The sequence below is a fragment of the Urocampus carinirostris genome, chromosome 7 (genome assembly GCF_059441175.1).
Source record: "Urocampus carinirostris isolate Australia breed hairy pipefish chromosome 7, RoL_Ucar_1.0, whole genome shotgun sequence".
In the NCBI taxonomy this organism is placed as follows: Eukaryota; Metazoa; Chordata; class Actinopteri; order Syngnathiformes; family Syngnathidae; genus Urocampus; species Urocampus carinirostris.
Window position 1 is genome coordinate 43,229,502 of NC_142355.1, and position 19,334 is coordinate 43,248,835.

General features: G+C 40.2%; 1 protein-coding gene across 4 annotated transcripts in view; it reads left to right on the plus strand.

The window, feature by feature from the left end:
* The first annotated feature begins 3,594 nt into the window (after window positions 1-3,594).
* Window positions 3,595-19,334, plus strand: part of bicd1a (BICD cargo adaptor 1a) — a 121,846-nt gene continuing 106,106 nt past the window's right edge. For 3 of the 4 annotated variants that reach the window (XM_088341038.1, XM_088341041.1, XM_088341042.1), the window contains exon 1: window positions 3,595-4,008. In XM_088341038.1, the coding sequence (XP_088197164.1) occupies window positions 3,793-4,008 (216 nt within the window). In that variant the 5' untranslated portion in view covers window positions 3,595-3,792. The remainder of the gene's footprint in view (window positions 4,009-19,334) is intronic. The other variant, XM_088341039.1, reaches the window with a different exon arrangement.

The window sequence follows — 19,334 nt, forward strand, 5'->3', positions numbered from 1 at the left end:
TGAGAGGAACATTTTCCAAGCTCTGATTGTTGATAAGGGGTACCAACGGCTTGTGATCTGTCACTAACCTGAAACGTTCAAGGCCATTTAGGTATCTGTCAAACTTTTCACATGCCCACACACCTGCAAGACACTCCTTTTCTATCTGGGCATAACGTGTTTCTGCATCAGATAGTCGTCTGGAGCAGTATGCCACTGGTTTCCAGTGTTCTCCATGAAGTTGTAACAGCACACCCCCCAGTCCAAAACTGCTAGCATCTGCTGACACTGCCGTGGGTTTGGTGACATCATAGTAGGCCAGCACCGGTGCAGTAGTCAGTAATTCCTTTATGTTTTCGAAGGCTGTCTGTTGAGCATGTCCCCACATCCAGTTATTCTTGTCCTTCAGCAACTCATGGAGCGGCTGCCCCACAGTGGAGAGGTTGGGAATGTACCTGCCAAGCAAAGTCACCATTCCCAGGATTCGCTTTAGCTCAGTGACATTTACTGGAGGTGGCATTTTCCGAATTGCTGCAACCTTCTCAGGATCAGGTCGAATCCCTGACTTGTCGATGAGATGCCCCAGGAACTTTAGTTGGCTTTGCCTGATGGAGCACTTCTCCTTATTCAGTTTAAGTCCAGCTGACTGAATACGATGCATCACTTTGTTGAGACGTCTGTTGTGTTGCTCCATATTGCTCCCGTAGACCAAAATATCGTCCATGAAGACCTCTACACCTTCCAACCCTTGTAGAGTTACCATCATCTTCCTCTGGAAGATTTCAGGTGCACTAGTAATTCCAAATGGCAAGCGTTTGAAGCTGTACCGACCAAATGGAGTTATAAAGGTTGTGAGCTTGATGCTGTCTGGATGCAGTGGAATTTGCCAAAACCCGCTGGCTGCATGGAGTGATGAAAAAACAGTTGCTCCACTTAGCTTGGCTGTTATCTCATCCACAGTAGGTAGGATGTATCGCTCCCTTTTGACAGATTCATTCAGTCTTTTGAGATCAACACATATGCGAGCTTTGTCTGTGTTCTTCTTTGAGACAGGGACCATAGGTGCACACCACTCAGTAGGTTGTGTCACGGGCTCAATGATGCCATTACTCTCCATTCTCTTTAGCTCTTCTTTTACCTTCTGGAGCATCGGGAGTGGTACCCGGCGTGCAGTATGTACAGCATACGGCTGGGCATTGTCTTTAAGCTGTATTCTCACTGGCTCTGTTTTCAATGTCCCATAGTCTGCGTGTTGCTGAATGTTCAAACTGATTTCGTCTATTCTCCTCACAAGATTCATTTTCACTGACATTGAGCGACTTAAGAGATTATTAGTGATCCCCTCTACTACATAAGCTGTTAGTGGATATGATTTTCCTTTGTAGGTTACTGTGGCCTGGAACCTCCCTAGACAATTTAGCTCTCCACCTGGGCCGTCCAGTGGAATGTCTGGTGGCTCCTCACACTTTCTGGAGTGTATGTGTTGTACGTCGCCTCGCTGACTACATTCACATCTGCCCCTGTGTCGATTTTGAAGGTTATTGGCTTTTTATTTAGCCGGAGCTCAACTGACCACTGTTCTTTTACATTTTTCACATGTGACACAGCACCCAGGAAGTATGCTGACTGCTCGGGTTGTCCTGACTGTTCTGCCCGCTCACTAATCTCATTCACTTGCTTTTTATTCCTGCACATTCTAGCCCAGTGCCCGGCTTTGTGACAGATGTGGCAGGTAGATTTCTTAGCAGGGCAGTTTTCATCTTTGTTATGCTGTGTTTTTCCACATTTAACACATTTTCTCACATTTCCCCATTTTCTGTCTTTCTCCCCACCTTGTGGTTTAGACTTTGGGTATCTGTAGCTCTGCCTTGTAACTTCATGCATCGTCCCTACTGCTTCTCCTTGCATGTTGACGTGCGCAGTAATCTCTTCCGCCTGTCGAACTACTTGCACAGTCTGAGTCAATGTCAGGCCTTCCATCAACTGAAGCTTACGCGACACTTCCTTGTCCAATATTCCAACAACTATCCGGTCTCGGATGTTTTCCTCACGGCTCGTGCCGAAATCACAATGTTCTGATAGTTCATATAAAGCCCTTATGAAGCTTTCTGCCCTCTCCCCAGGCTTCTGGAAACGCTGATGAAAACACGCGCGTTCGTGGATGATATTCCTCCGCGGAACGAAGTAATCATCAAACTTCTTCAGCACAACGTCATAATTATCCTCTTCACCGTCATTAGCAAAAACAAAAGACTTGAACACATTCTCCGCCTCGCTTCCCATTGCGTATATCAAGCAGCTTACTTGAACTTGTCCATCGTCTTTGTTTAGTTTCGTAGCGATTCTGTAGCGCTCGAAACGCTGCCTCCAGTCCGGCCATTCTGACGGTTTCTCGAAAGCAAAGTTCGATGGAGGATTAAACTTGGCCATTATGACTTGTCTCCTTATCTGGATCCTTTCAGACTTCTGACACCATGTAAAAGATGGACGGAGTCCTCTTTAAACCCAACATGAACTTGTTTATTTACAGAACACGATATAGCGTCTTTGCTAGTTTACAAACATGTCTCCAGATACCACGCGGTCTTCCTGTGTGTACCGTAATAACGCGTCTGCCGCGCAGGCACAATCAATTACCGTACATGACAGCAACGATCTGACAAAGTTTGAACTGAAGTCGGGGGCTTAAGAAGGGTGTGGCCATTAATCAGCTTGTCCGGGCTGTTGGCGCCAATCAAGCTGCCACAGGTGTTCCAAATAGGGCAATTATGACATTTAACCAGCCATTTTTTTTTCATTTATTAACATATTTAATATTGGAGTAATCCAAAAGTAATTGAGAGTAATCAGGTTACATTACTACAGTATTATGATACTTAGATAATGTTACTGATTACACTTTTCAATAGGTAACTAGTAACTGTATCGGATTACATTGTGAAAGTAACCCGCTCAACCCTCGTTGTTGGCTATTGAATGTCAAAGTGTATACAGCAGGGATCTCCAAAGTAGTGACCCCTGAGGACAGATGAGTTGCCCGCAGACCTGTTCTAAAATTAGCTCAGCAGTGCTGGGTCGTTTAAATTTTCTAGTCAAAAGATTTTTTTAGTGGTCAAGTAAGTCAATTTAAACCTACTTCCTATTTCTCTCGTTTTCTCTTTCTTTCTTGCTCTTTATCATTTTCTTTCTTTCACTTTTTCTTCCGTCTTTCTTTATTTTTCTCTTTCTCGTTCTCTTCTTTTTTACTCTCTTCCCATGTCTTTCTTTCTTTTTCTTTCTCCCTTCTTTCTACTTACAATAATTTACCTGGTAAGAAAATAGTAACAACATAGAAAGTAGTATAAGGTGAGTTGTTATTTTAGAAATGCATATCAAACGAGGTGCCCTTTGCGCTAATAAGCAGCAAAACGTAGTTCGGCGCTTGAAAAGGGATGGAGACCCCTGGTGTACAGCAGGCCTAAACACTTTTGTGGACACCCTGTTTGTACAGACATATATATGAGCCTTAAGGTGGCGCCCTTGCACCAATGAATTAGCAGAATGACGCCTTGTTTTACCAATGGACGTGCTTTGAAAAGTGCAAAGCGGCGTTATTACTGCAAAATTCTCTTTATGTCCTGCCCAGCTTTTAGGGGAGTCAGACAAAAGACTTGGATCACATATTTTGATTTTCTGGCAGCTTTCCAAGGAAAAGGGCGTAGATTCCGCATCCCCATCTACCTCCCAGCTTCCACTGCGCTGCAAACAGAGACCGCGACCGCAAACCAACAGGCTGGGGGAGGGTGTGGGAACAGAGCCGGACAGTGAAGGGAGATGGCGGCCGATACCGGTTGCGAAGAGTCGATGGATCAGTACCGGGCCGAAGTGGAGCACCTGACCCAGGAACTGATCGAAGCAAACGGTGAAAAGATCCGAGCTGCGGAGTGTGGGCTGGTGGTCCTGGAGGAGAACCAGGCGCTAAAGACGAAGTGTCATGAACTGGAGAGCGAGCAGGAGGCTCTGAGGAAAGAGTTGGGACAATTGCAAGAGGTAGGACCTTGAACTACTTACTCACTGCAAACAGGGAGGTTGCTGATAACATGTTCTGAATGCCACACGCGCGTTAAGATTCCAAAGCATCCTCTCCTCCTGGGACGTCAAACTCAGTTTGGCTCTGAAACGGGATCCAGACTTTCTATCCTGAGTAAAATAATCCCGACTCCAAGTTTTTAGCTTTGTTTTTAAGTATTGTGCTTTATTATTTGGCCAACATTGGTATAACTTACCCTACACATGATAATTTTGGATCCTTTGAAGGGATCTTTTCTAAGCACAAAACATTTACATACCTGCCAACACTGCAGCTTTACACATTCGACTAATGGTTTCTCCCCTGAATAATGATAAAAATCCACCGCTTTTCCTTATTTTAAGTGCTATCAGGAATTTGAAACTTTGCTACTCTCTATCGCCTTCTCCTGGCTTAAAGTCATGATCGGAGCCTCAGTCAATTCATTCATCAAGTACGTGCATTTCTTACACGCTCGAATAAACTCTTCTGTTATGATCATTTTTGGGATTTGGGTTGGTGTTTGGACTGTATTTGAAATATGTCTTTTCTTACTTTTACCATTTTCATGCCACGCCAACACAAAACTGCAATGACAGGCATAAAGTTGCTCTCCAGCCACTTCCCTACTTCCTCCTTTTTTGCTTCCTAAGGTCGTGCCCGTCCTGAAACAGCGTTGCCAAAAGTGGGATAGAAGCAGATGAATGTCGTGTTGTTGTCTTTTTAAAATAATGGCTCTATGAACTCAATTTTAATTTGTCAAAACATAATGGAGAACATATTCTAATTTCAACTTTTTAAGGATAACTCAAACGACATACCCTTACTTTAAACGACAAATTAAAAAAAATTGTGTGTGAATAAACCGCTCTAACGACAGCATTAGATTTCTGTTATGATAAAAGTTTGCCATTTATTGTTTTGAACGAACACATTCTTTTTTTTTATTCCGTAGACGAATTGTGCTTAGCACCTAAAAATACAGTGAGCGATAAAATCTATTGGTTTTTAAAGTCAAAGGGTATGCATGTATGCATTTATTCACAAGCGATGGGGAGAAAATACTTTTATGTTTAGCATTAATTGTGTTAACTAATTTATTTTAGCAGTTGAGTGAATGTGGATTTAGTTCACTTAACCTCCAGATTACTGACATTTAAACTAAGAGCGTTACTGTGAAAGTAACTATCTAGTTACAAATCATCGTTCATACCCAAATATATGTCGCCCCCTAAAACTGCTTGAAATATAAATAACAGAGGAAACTGTGTACACGAACCTGTATAAACCGTGAACCCTTCATATTTTTGGCTTGTGCAATCTTGATAGCCTGCAAACTAATTTAGCCAAGACACTCCATATCTACTATTTTAGCAGTTGAGTGAATGTGGATTTAGTTCACTTAACCTCCAGATTACTGACATTTAAACTAAGAGCGTTACTGTGAAAGTAACTATCTAGTTACAAATCATCGTTCATACCCAAATATATGTCGCCCCCTAAAACTGCTTGAAATATAAATAACAGAGGAAACTGTGTACACGAACCTGTATAAACCGTGAACCCTTCATATTTTTGGCTTGTGCAATCTTGAGAGCCTGCAAACTAATTTAGCCAAGACACTCCATATCTACTGTGTCTATGGATAGATAGATAGATAGATAGATAGATAGATAGATAGATAGATAGATAGATAGATAGATAGATAGATAGATGGATGGATACTTTATTCATCCCCGCAGGGAAATTCACATTTCCAGCAGCATCCCTACGCTGAGAACAATACAATAATAAAGCAAAAAGAATACAATATACAAATACCCAATGTGACGTGGCAATACCCACTGTAGCGTGTTGTTTAGAGTACCGTATTTTCCGCACTATAAGGCGCACCTAAAAGCCTTTATTTTTTTCAAAAGCTGACCATGCGCCTTATAATACAGTGCGCCTTATATATGGATCAATATTAAGTCGCAAAGTCTTGCAACTAAGGCAAGCAGCCGCCGACTAGATTTTCCCCCGAAGGCAAAGTAGTCCGCGGTGTATGCTGGGATTTATATACCGGCGTTTCATTTCCTAACCAATGTGTCAATCATCATTTGAATCAGTCACTATTGGCTAAAGTTAATCGGAGGTAAAGGGGCGCATCCTTTTTATCATTTACAGGCTCGCATAGGCTAAAGGGGCGAAACAAAGCCTGCAATTGGCCGAAAAAGATGAATGTGAATCACACGTTGGGTTGCACTACGGCATAGAGAAAACAATTTTTACTATTCTGTATTTGTAAATACTTTACTCTCCTGGATTTACTACACTCACGGTTGTAAGAATACCATGGTTACGTATCATTATTGAACGGGATGGCTGCAAGAGAACTTAGGTGAGATATGCGGCTTTATATTTTCCCGGTATCTTGTTTTTTAGAACGATCTTGATGTTTCTGTGATGAGTCTATTTTTTAACTAAATTAAATTCAAAGTGTTTATTGTCATATGCACAGTATAGAACCCCGTACCCTGCACAATAAAATTCTTACTTTTCTGTCCACACAGTTGCCAGCAAAAAATACAATGGAAACTAAGAAATGTTTGGCATTTCTTGAATCCCAAGACTTTAACCTTCCGTGTCTGTACCGTGTCATTACCTCGTGTGTACCACGTGTGCCGCCCGCGGTTACATGTGGTCAAGAGTTTTGAGCAGCGCAAAACTTTTTCGTGCGGCCAACCGCGTGTGAATTTCCGACCACGTGTAAAGCAAGGCTGTATCTCGTCTGTATGGCGATCTCAAAGCGTCCAACAGCGTCTGCTTCACAGGCAGAAATTTCTGGCTGTGATTCAGCCTCGATACGCCCGTGAAAGGCTGTGTGACTGGGCCCTTAGCAAGCTATTTAACTTTTACATTTTTTGGTATGCTATCTGGCTAACATTCTGCCGATTACCAAGATACATTTTTTCCTATTTTCCAGATAGCTACTGTATATAGATAGCTTTGTTTTTAGCTTTCTGTCTGGCTTTTTAGACGTCTTTTTCCTCTTTTAGCTAGCTATTTGGCTTCCTTTTAGTTTTTTTACCTGTTTATCTTTCGGACTAACTTTTAAGCTACCTTTCTAGCCATTTACCAAGCCATAAAGTTAAGTTGCAATTTTAGAAATTTATATCAAACAGGGTTCCCTTTGCGCTGATAAGTTAAAAAAAAAAAGCTCTCGGCTTGAAAAAGGTTAGAGACCCACTGCTCTAAGATCTCCTTCTCCATTTATTAGTATGGTCTATGTTTATATCCTTTGTCCGCACATTTGGCCTTAGGTGATATTTCCTGTAATGTAATTTTTCCATCATTTTACATTGCCATCTAAAACCAAAATTTCTTGCTGCTTCCAGGTTGCTTCCACCTCGCACTACCATAACTGTAATCAGTTTTACCCTGTAGTTGGATATAAACATGTCCACCCATTGACACTGGCACATAAAGGGTTGTATGTGACAATATGAAGAATGTAAAATTATTAAGCGATCGGAAAACATAATTATTCATTATGTGAATTTATTGAGTATTGGAGTAACGCTTTATGTAGGAACGACAATTGAGTTACAAAATGTTGTTAATACCGTGTTACAGTACCAGTTACAGAGAAAAGTAATTTAGCTTTAAACTGCCCTTAAGATTCCAACACTTTTCTATTCTTTAATCTCTTTATTTGACTTATTTTAATTGTTAGTAATAGTGAAGACACGCACTCACCTCCTGCTGGAACGATTCAGTTTTATATTATAAGTTTTACAAAAAGTCAGGCTCATTTCTGAAGAGCAGAATGACACTTTACATCGAAAAACAACGGCTACCAGATGATAAAGGCGCTGTGTTGGAATCAGGTTGGGATGATTTTTCCGCTACTGTTGACCATGGAAACCAGTGCTATCTGTTTTATACTCGGGAGCAAACCCTACCTGAAAAAAACGTCTGGAGAGGAATGTGCGCCGCCAGGCTGTACTCACCCAAGACACACCACAGGAAATAATCCCCCGATGACCATGGCGGTCAAAGGATCTGTGAACAATGTTTTTCTTAATCAACCCATCCATCCATTACCTGCACCGCTTATCCTCAGTAGGGTCATTGGGGTACTGGAGCCCATCTTAGGGACAATTTGGACCGGCCAATTAACCTATCATGCATGTTTTTGGAATGTGGGAGGAAACCGGAGGGCTCGGAGAAAACCCACACAAGCACAGGGAGAACATGAAAACTCCACACAGGAGGTACGATCTCAGAACTGTGCTGTACATGTGCTAACCACTGTGTCGCCGTACTGCCTTCTTGATCTATTCTAAACTATTTTATTTTTCTGTAAAATATGAACATTGATCATTTTATCCATCCATCCATTATCTGCCCCGCTTATCCTCAGTAGGGTCGCGGGGGTGCTGGAGCCCATCCCACCTATCTTCGGGCAGTGGACAGGGGACACCCTGAACTGGTTGCCAGCCAGTCACAGGGCACATATGGTCAGACAATTCACTCGCTCATTTACACCTAGGGACAATTTGGACCGTTCCATTAACAATTAGACGGACGAAAACCACACTGCTCTTCCTGAATCCGAGATTCGACTATCTGATAAACCCTCTTTTCCAGTACTCCCGAATAGACTTTACCAGGGAGGCTGAGAAGTGTGATTCCCCTGGAACTGAAACACACTCTACGTCTCCCTTTCTTGTTCCACAGTAAAGGGTCAATTAAACATGAATAAATGTTGAAATGGAACAAGAAGGAAATCTGAAAAAATAAATACGTGCACTTTCTGTTTGGGCCTTTTGGTCTTTAGTGCTACGCTTTTTTGTAGTCATACAATGAAACACACAAGCCTTTCAACTGCATGCCCCCCAGCCCAATTACTCTCTGCATCTCTGTCTGCTGTGGATATTACTGGACACTTGCCTAATCTAAGACAAGCGCCCATTATTTCGTGCTCCTAGCTTGTTAGTGTTGTCTCTAGGCAGATCAACCCCAAAGAGGACAGTGGAAGTGGTAGGAGGAGGAAATCGAGTCTGCACTGTGGGAATGGGATGACTCAAGCCTTTTCATATCTGCATTGAGCTCATCTTGTGCAGGGGTCGCCAAACTACAGCCCGTGAGTTGTATCAGGCCTGCCAACTGACTCCCTGCGGCCCTTCAGACAATGCTGAGAGACGCATAAGGAAATAAATTAGCTGCTTCACGCAATACCAGCACGGGATGCCGCCAAAGCCTGGCGCCACTCCGAACCACCCGCTGTAGCTGTATACGCGGACTACTATTTATCAAACGGAAAAGATTTGAGGAAAAGCCCATCCCGAAGTTGTTTTATTTAAAATAAAAGCATTTGTCCAAGGCAGCCCACCTGGATTTCTAAGCCTCTGTCCCTTTGTCAACTTGCATAACAAATAGATTTTTCTTTGTGGTCTGGGCCAACGTTCAGATACTGTAGCTGGCTAGATTTGTCAGTGTATGCTTTTTAAAATGTGTCTTATTTATCAAAATATTACATTTCATGCAATGAAACACTTCTGAAGTAACCCTGTTGGTTGCATTGAGTTTTTCAATGCCAATTTAGTGCTTATAAAGGGAGATATTACTGTGCTATTACTCTTAATATCAGTTTTTATTCTTTAAATCAATACATACATACATACATTATCTGCACCGCTTGTCCTGAGTAGGGTCGCGGGGGTGCTGGAGCCCATCCGAGCTATCTTCGGGCAGTGGGCAGGGCACACCCTGAACTGGTTGCCAGCCAATCACAGGGCACACAGGGACACACCATTCGCTCGCTGATTCACACCTAGGGACAATTTGGACTGGCCAATTAACCTTACATGCATGATTTTGGAATGTGGGAGGACACCGGAGTGCCCGAGGAAACCCACGCAAGCACTGTAAATAAATGTGTATTTATTTATTTTCTGTTTCAAAATGGATGAAACAGTCCCTTTATGAAGAAATAGACAATGGAACACGACCTTTTATGTAAAAGCAAATGTAAAAAAATGGCTTATGTTATATAGATTCCTCATATATTCCTAGTAGCAGATTTAATAGTATCTAGCTGTCTATCGGCACATGCAAAATTAAATACATCTTTAAGTAATTTTTTTTCTCCAGCCCCTGTGCAAATTTTTTCAAACCAAAAAGTTTGCCAACCCCTCTTACAATGTTGGCTACCTGGGTGAGGAGTTACAGCAGAGGTGTGCAAACCTGTTTATTTACCAGCTGCAGTGGGTTAAAATACTGCAGAGGGGCCGGTATAGAGGATTTAATCTAATTTTAGTATCTGCCAATACAGTCTCGAATACGATACCACGTTAATAAATGAGAAATAAAAGATAATGTAAGCCTATCTAATTTTTCTTATACAAAAATACATGAAGATATCAACATGTTATATATATTTGTTTATAAAAAAAAACATTCAATCAAATGTGTTTGGAAGCACCCAGAATGGAAGCAAAGGGTTAGATTATGCTCCTTTAAAACACTAAATAGGATAAATTTATATAATAACTCAAAATGGAGAACAATGTTGTGATGGTTTACAAGTGCACTTTTTAAATGGATGACAATCAGAGAAGCAGGAAAAGCAGGCTATTTACCAGTGTCTGAAACTTGTGACAGAAAGTTATCGGACCAGGGCAGACAACTCTGAAAAGTTTCCTGCCCAGCCATAATGTTGCCTGCCCCATTTTTTTACAACTTGAAACACAATAAGACGACTAATCGCAAAACAAAAACATTGTTGCAAAGTATTAAGGATTGATCATCAGAATATATAACAGAACAGCACTTTAAAATTAAGTTTATCATAAATCTACTTATAACATTCATTGCATGTATATGACATCGCTGTTTTCCATCTGCCATCAGTATGTACCTGCATTTACTCATTTTCATTCATGCAATGTTTGGGTTGTGTCATCTGCTACAAGCCACGTGAACTCCTCTTTCCACGATGCTTTTATTTTATGTTTACGTTTTGTAGCGTCATAAATGTTGCTTTGAATCTTTCTTCTGGGGCTGAGGTTTTGGCTTGATTCCTAACCACTTATCCATTTTTCTCGGGTTCTCTGTGCGTCTACTTTGGAAAATGATATGCAAATGCGTAACCTTGTAACACTCGGGAAAGTCCGCAAGCACGAAGTTATTCGATGCAGGCTTCTGATTGGCTGCCGAGTATGCAAATTGCCAAAAGAACCAAAATTCCGAAATTTCCAAACCGATCGAATATTTCGAAAACGGATTAAGGCAAACGTTTGATTTTTTTTTTCTTTAAAAAGTTGTCGGCCACTCGGACAGACATCGTTGTGTAAGTTGTACGCCCGGCGTAAGAGATCCACGCCCCGGGCGTACGGGCAGACGTTATTTTAAACACTGCTTTTACAAAAACAAAACATAAATCAGAGGAAAATTCAGAAAATACCAGTTTCATACCAGTCCTTTGACCATACTGAATCTTTCAGATCTGATCTGCCACTATGTCCCGGTCCGAAGCCTACGATCTGAGAGTGCTGGTCTTCTGATGATCCCGAGAGCAAAGAAGTCCTCGGCTGGTTCGAGAGCGTTCTCCATTCGGGCACCGGTGCTGTGGAATGCTCTTCCCCCTGAGATTCGATCTGCAACCTCAGTGGAAATGTTTAAATCTAAACTTAAAACTCACTTCTACTCCATTGCATACGAATAACCTACTCCTCTTGTCGGTTGAAAATAGTTTGTGTAATATAGTGTAACAATCTGTGAAGCCCTTTGAGACTCTTCGTGATTTAGGGCTATACAAATAAAAATGACTTGACTTGACTTGACTTTGATAAGACTTGAGGCCTACCTCCCAAATGTAAGCCAGAACACAATTACAACATGTAAAGACTGTATAAAGACAAGAAGTAAGTAAGTAAATGACTTCATTCAAAAACAGTATATGGAGAATCACAAGTTGCATTAATTACCATTAAGTGATTAGCTTGAATAAAATATTGGTGTGAGTGTTAAAAGAATTAAAACGATAAAACTGGAAAACTATTATGATATGCAGAGACACGTTTAAATGATACAACAAAATGGATGATTAAAAAAAAATCCCATGTGCAGAATTTTTTTGCCAGCTATTTGAATTTTAGCCTTAAACCTTATACTCGTTAATGCTTCATCACAAATGTATTTTTATAGGGAGGCAGAGATACAAGAAGAGAAACTGGGCTCAAGAGTGGCACCAAAAAAACCCCAGCTTTTTTGTATTATTAGTAATAAGGGCCTATTTACCATTAGTCAAGTCAAGTCACATTCATTTATATAGCCCTTAATCACAAAAATGTCTCAAAGGACTGCACAGGATTACAATGACACAGTTACCTGATCTTAAACCAACATGCGGGCAAGGAACAACTCAAAACCTCAGCGTAAGGAAAAAGAGAAACCTTGAGAAGGGACCTCACAAGTGGTAATCCCCCTTTCAGGATGACCAGGGTGAATTACATTTAGCATTACAATACACAAACAAAATAAACACTAGGTAACATGTTGAAAATTTGTCCGGAAAGTGCATGACAGCAACGACGCCCACAGCCTGCAAACTAGTCCAGAAAGTCTATGACGGCCATGACGCAGCTTCCCATCTCTACCAGCTAGTCCATGCCGGAGTTGACATGCTTCAGGTTAAACGCTGGTCCGCTGACTCATCTCAAATCGTCTTTCTTCTTCGTATCACCACCAGGCAGGCAGTCGGAAAAAGACAGGACAATACAGAATATGAGGTGGGCATCAATCATATGCTTTGCAAGAGAAGTGTGTCTTAAGCCTTGATTTAAAAACTTCCATTGAGGTTGCAGATCTTATCTCCGGAGGCAGGTCATTCCATAGCACCGGGGCCCGGATGGAGAATGCTCTTAAGCCTGCACACTTCTTGGCCCTCGGAGTCACAAGTAGACCGGCATTTTCCGAGCGCAGACTACGTGCAGGAACATAGAGGGAAATCAAATCAGAGAGATAAGAGGGTGCAAGTCCATGCAAACATTTGTATGTTAATAAGAGAACCTTAAAGTCACATCTTAAGTGGACTGGGAGCCAGTGCAAGTTGGCCAATACAGGAGTACAGTAATATGCTCAAACTTTTTGGTCTTAGTCAAAAGTCTAGCTGCCGCATTCTGAACCAGCTGCAAACTTTTGATGCTAGACACCGGGAGACCAGAAAGCAATACATTACAGTAATCAAGCCGAGAAGTAATGAATTAAAACCTCAGCATCTGATTGGGACAGCATCGAGCGAATCTTCGCAATATTACGGAGGTGGTAGAAAGCTATTCTAGAAATATTTTTCACGTGTGACTGAAACGACAGATTGGGATCAAATATAACACCTAGATTTTTGACCGAGTCACTATGGGTGATATTACATTTGTCTAGGTTCAGGGCAGTGTTTGAAAACAACTTACGATACAGATTAGATACAGATTTTCATTAGATTTTCACCATTTGTGTTTGGCTGGCTGGATTAATAAGTCTATTTTACCTACAGGTATGTAGCTTTCCCATCTCTGTGTTAAAGCTGTCCTTACAGAATGTTACTACTAACTCTACACAGAGGGCAAAATGTAAAGTACACATTCTTTTGTTAGACAATCTACACAAAAAACATGTTAAAGACAATCAATTTTACAAGTTGTTTCTGCCTGTAAATCGCACTTCCACATCATAGCTTGGGTGCCATTGTGTAAGATGTACAAAAAGACAGTTCTCGATGGGGATGCCTGACTCACCTGTCTTTGGCTTGCAATCTTGTTGTGGCCAGTTTAGTGTGGATAAGGAAACCAAAAAAATATTCTGTCAATATTGAAAAAAACAAAAACATTAGGACATGTAAAATTTGTCTGATTGCACAAGCTACTGTAGCTATCACTACTTGGTATTGGAAGCCAGTTGAGAACTTGTAGCTTAGTCATAACATTGTATGGAATGATATGTTTGATAAGGTATACAACATTATCCAACTGTTCCAACTCAGTGTAGGGCATGTTCCTAAAAACATAATGTATTACAGTTACTAGATAATCGTTTAAGAATAATGAATTTACCCCCACAATTACTGAAATCAAAAAGTAGTGCAATATTCTGAAAGTACTTATCTAGTTACAAATTACTGTGTATATACTCCCATAGAAGCCGACCACGTCACACTGATTTACAATAACCAAATAATAAAATAAAAATAAAATGTGTACACCAACCTGTGGAAAGTCACGCCTTCATATTTTTCGGCTTGTTCAATCTTGAGAGCTTGTGAACGGACACTGAACTGAGCTACTCCACATCCATTTTGTCTCTGAACTTTAAACCACTCTAATATCTCTTTCTCCATTTTGGGGTACTGTCCAAGACTTTTTTTCTCCAGGCATATTGTATTGCAAAAACAATTTTACCAAAAAATGAGCAAAATTCAGCACACTATTACCATAGATTCCGTAGTCACATTTGTCCTGTTAGTTTGTTGTTCCCGTTTAAATGCGTACTGACCCGTACTGTTGCGTACCATATGATACCATGCCATATCATACTAAATATCAACCAACGGAAATCATTATTTGAAATGTATAAACTGAAATATGACACCGTTTGGTCTATTGTGAATCCGTGCTCGGAAATACCAGCCTAAATCAGTCCAACCGCCAAAAGTTTCCTGTACCCCCCTTCTCAACCCTTGGTCATCATTCTTTTAAAACAAGACATTAAACCCTGGTCATAAATCTGTCCCAGGGATGCATTACAGTTTTGCCGACCTCCTTCTTTGTCTCCTCTAACATTAGCTGGCGGTAAAAACATCAATACGTCCCGGGATAATTTCCCCCCCTATCTTCTTTCTGTTCAGTCCACCATCCCCCTCACTTGACAAGGTTTGTGCCCCACCCCACCCTCGCCCGTCCTTGTACTCGCCGCACCCTTTGATATTCTTTCCCCTCTAGGGCTGACATGGGGATTTTGCATCAAATTGAGTGCTGTGCAATTTTCTAAACTGAGCTGCATTTTACTGTGAAGGAAATAAAGGAAAATAAAAGGTTCAAATTTAGATTTTTAATGGTCTATGTTATTGAATAACACCACATTGTAAATGTTAAGCACACAAAAACCTCATTATATCCAAATCCATATGAATAAAATATTTGACTCAGATAAAGTCAAATCACATTTATTTGTAAAGCCCTGAATCACAGAGAGAATCAATAAAACTAATCTTCTGTGAACATCACATAAAACAACGGTGAGCAACATCAATCCCAAGTGTGGCAACCAAATTATTATCGAACATGTTCAAAACCGGGATAATTTGCGTATTGTATAATTTGCATTTGAATATTCAGTTATGCTAAAATATATTTTCACACTTGTGTACTAGGGCTGCACAATTTAAGAAAAATATTATTTAGATTTTTCAGACCTGTATTGCAAATCCAATGTGATTTTCGTTTTTAAAAGAAAAGCACCATTCTGTACTTGTTTAGTTTTTGGGGAGAACTCAAACATAGTGAAATACAAACTTACCTCGAGATGATGTCTTTAGAGATTGAGAGTATATGACTGTAACAATATAACAACTATAGATCTACAAATAAAAAACAGAATTGCAGTTGTCTTGGTCTTCATTGTCATTGTACAAAACTACAACCAAATTGGAGAGCTACTCATTTCATTCTAAGAAAGCGATTTTGAAAGCAGATGGCTAACTACACGCAAGTGAAGGGTAGCCGCAATTTCTGCAAGGTATTTGTGGTGATTAAAATTCAAAAGTCACAAACGTAGTGGTTTTCTACATGTCGTAGCTCCAAGTCATCCGTTTCATTGGTAATGGATCAGGCGTTGATGACTAGCCAAGTTCAACAGTGGTGGCTTAAGAGTTGTTAGCCTAGCTGTTAGCTTTCCCTTCTGACGCCGCCTCAGTCAATTCCTGGACGCAATAAAAATCTAATGAGGACTGTGGGGACTGACGCACACACTGTGTGCTGTAGAGGGCAGGAAAGTATTCGCTAGTGTCCGCTGACAGACCCAATATGAATGAGATGGCAGTCTGAGTAGTGCACATGCTTTTATTACTCATCCACATTTCTTTGGGTGGGCAGAGTGTGAGCACTGCCCACTCCGCCCTGGTAACGCCCCTAATAGAAAAAAGCGCTACAGCGCTCCTGCCACTAGTGGTAGAAGCAAGGTGGTGAACTCCCGGCCTAAATGCATGTAAAATGTTCATTTTATATCCAAGCCAGATGTACTCATTAAAGCCCCACGTTCCAACCAGTGTTCCCTCTAAGCTGCGCACTGCTCGCACATTCTCAGCGCACAAGAAAATCTAGCCAGCTCACAAAAATGAGGGCTCAAAATTACTAATTAAGAAGCGACTTAAGTCAAAGTTACAGTGCTTGAAGGTAAAAATGCACGGGTTCCCCTGACGTTGTGTTCTAAATGCGGTATTTTGAAGTCGAGTTGAAGTAGAACGAAGTTGAGTAAAGTTAGTAGAGTTTGTCGAGAATTGGCCTCTTCGGCTCGGCTCACTAAAAGGAACCGGATCTTTTGGGTCCTAAACAGCTCTTCAGGTTGTTTTTGCTTCTTTAATCCCAACATGACCAAATATTATGTAAAATTATGCAAAAATGACTTAAAGGAAGGGGGGAATAGAACAAAAAAGAAAAAAATACCAAAATAAAAAAGTAGTGAAAAGCTGAGAAAAAAGAAACAAAAGGAAGAGAAAAAAGAAGGAAACATTTAGAAAAAGCCAGAAAAAAAGAAAAGAAAGAAATGTAGGAAAAAAAGTAAATAGAGGACAAAAGAAAAAAGTAACAGCTCGGAAAAAATAAACACAATGAGATTTTTTTAAAGGAATTTAAAAAAAAATGCTGTTAACTGTTCTTTATATTTGTTGAGAATAAAAAAAGTTCAAATTGTTGAATGCTGTGCTGAATGGCACATATATGTGTATACGTGTATCCGAGCCCACGTGTGCCCACTGTATATTCAGAAGGAGAGATGGAGGTCATTCGTCAGCATGAGGACAACTTCGTGTCAGTGAATGCAGCAGGACAGAAGGGGAGGGTGCATGAGTGCGGGTATCGAGTTAGAAATGAGAAACAGGATGGCAGGACAGTGAGCAACTCCCGCTCATCAGTCGGGTGCCTTTTTCTGCTTCTCTGGTTGTTTGATGTAATGGAGAAGAAGGGATGGAGGAGGATGACACACCACTTGTCTGTTTAGAATGAAAGACTATGTGTAAACGGGATGAAGTTAGAATAAAAATAAAATTAAATAAATAAATTCTCTAATTATGTCCATGATTTTAGCGGCCCTTACCATCCCCTTCAACTATGGGTGCAAAATCAACATTTAAGTCAAGTCAAGTCAAGTCAAATTTATTTATATAGCCCTTAATCACAAAAATGTCTCAAAGGACTGCACAGGATTACAGTTACAAAATTACACAATTACCTGATCTTAAACCAGCATTTAAACATGTTTTTTGTTGGTTGACTAGCTATGGAAACTAAGAGAATCAAATAATTATCAAATCAGACAGCAATTTTTTTTTAAAAATCAATTAACCATTTAGATACCTTTTGAACAGAAATATTTAAAATTCCCAGAATTTTCTCCACACTAGTATTTTGCTGATATTCAATTGAGGACTGAAGGAGCACTTTTTCTTCCCCGCATGTTTAACATACAGGTTGTGCGGGACAACAGGTAAAACAAGCACTGGACTTGAGCAGTTCCATTGAGGTTTTTTCTTACAATGGAACCAGATTATTCTGGGCATGTGAGTACAGAACAATGCTGTGATTGTGTTTCACAAGTATTGTACTCTTTCAAAATGGTTAACAATCAATTATATAACCAGAGGGGAGGAAAAAGGCAGGCTATGACAAAACAAAACATAAATCACAAATTTACACCATTCCTTTGTCCAGAATGAATACTGCAGTTACTACTGCCCTATGAATACTACTGATGGTTTGATATGACTCAAGGCCTCCCTCCAAAACACTCAATCAGAACACCACTTAGAACAATGGAGAACCTGTATTATGACTAAATGAATTGATACATTGAGATAAAGTAAATAAGTAAATAACTACATTCAAATATGTGGATAAGGTGCATTAATTACGACCAAACGGTTAACGTGACTAAAATATTCAACGAATGAATAAAAAAACTAAAAATAAAAAAAACTTTATTTTGAACATAAGAAAACAAAACCGGAAGTCAAAAAAACAATGTTAACATTAGGAGTACGAAGAAACATAAAGTTTATACATTCAATATAACAAAAAGACCGATTCTTTTGTTTTGACTCAATCACCATTTGTCTGTGTTTGTAACAGAACTGGGCAAGTTTGGTAAAAATCTCATTTTGTGTTTTCTGTAATTATTGTATTGTGTTGTTCAGCCATCATGTGTGTTATATTTTATTTTATTTTCAAAGCATCCCAATCTCAAGCCCAAAACTACAATTGTATATCCAGGGTTGTCGTAAAAAGGGTTTGTTTTTAGTGTAGAATGTTGAACTTGTTGCCAATTATTAAGTTATGGACGAAACCAGTTACTAAATTTTGATTCAGTTATGTTTCCGACAATGTTAGTTTTAAATGTTGTTGTTTTTTTTACTTTATCTGATTCCTTGATACATTTTTAGTTTGACAAATTCGATTAAATTTGTTTTAATTGGTTAACTAAAAAAGAAAAATACACCTTTTCAGGTTTATTTTGAACTAATTTGATTTGCGCAAGGTAGCTGTAACACTGTCGGCAATGGGTTGGGCTGGGGCAGCCAGCCCAAGTATTAGCGCAAGCTAGCTGTAAACTCTGTTGGTGATTAGTTGGGCTGGCACAGCCAGCCCAAGTATTTGCGCAAGCCAGCTGTAACACTGTGGGCAATGGGTTGGGCTGGCGCAGCCAGCCCAAGTATTAGCGCAATCTAGCTGTAAACATTGTCGGCAATGCTAACCTCTTCATGGTAAAAATTTTTTGGTAATGGCTATATTTTAACGACTTCATATTCACAAATTATGCTAATAGGTTCCGGTTAATGAGTTATGCTGATACATACTATAAAGTTATGCTGACGGTTAAATGCTAATTTCTTCATGTTACGCCAGCCCAACTCGTCACCAACAGTTTTTACAGCTACCATAAGTAAGCATAGCATCAACCTCTCAACGCTAATACATTTTGCTAGCGGCGCACATAGCTGTTAGCATCCTCTTGCTAGGCATCCACTGTTTGGTATACACCATTTACCCATGGTTAT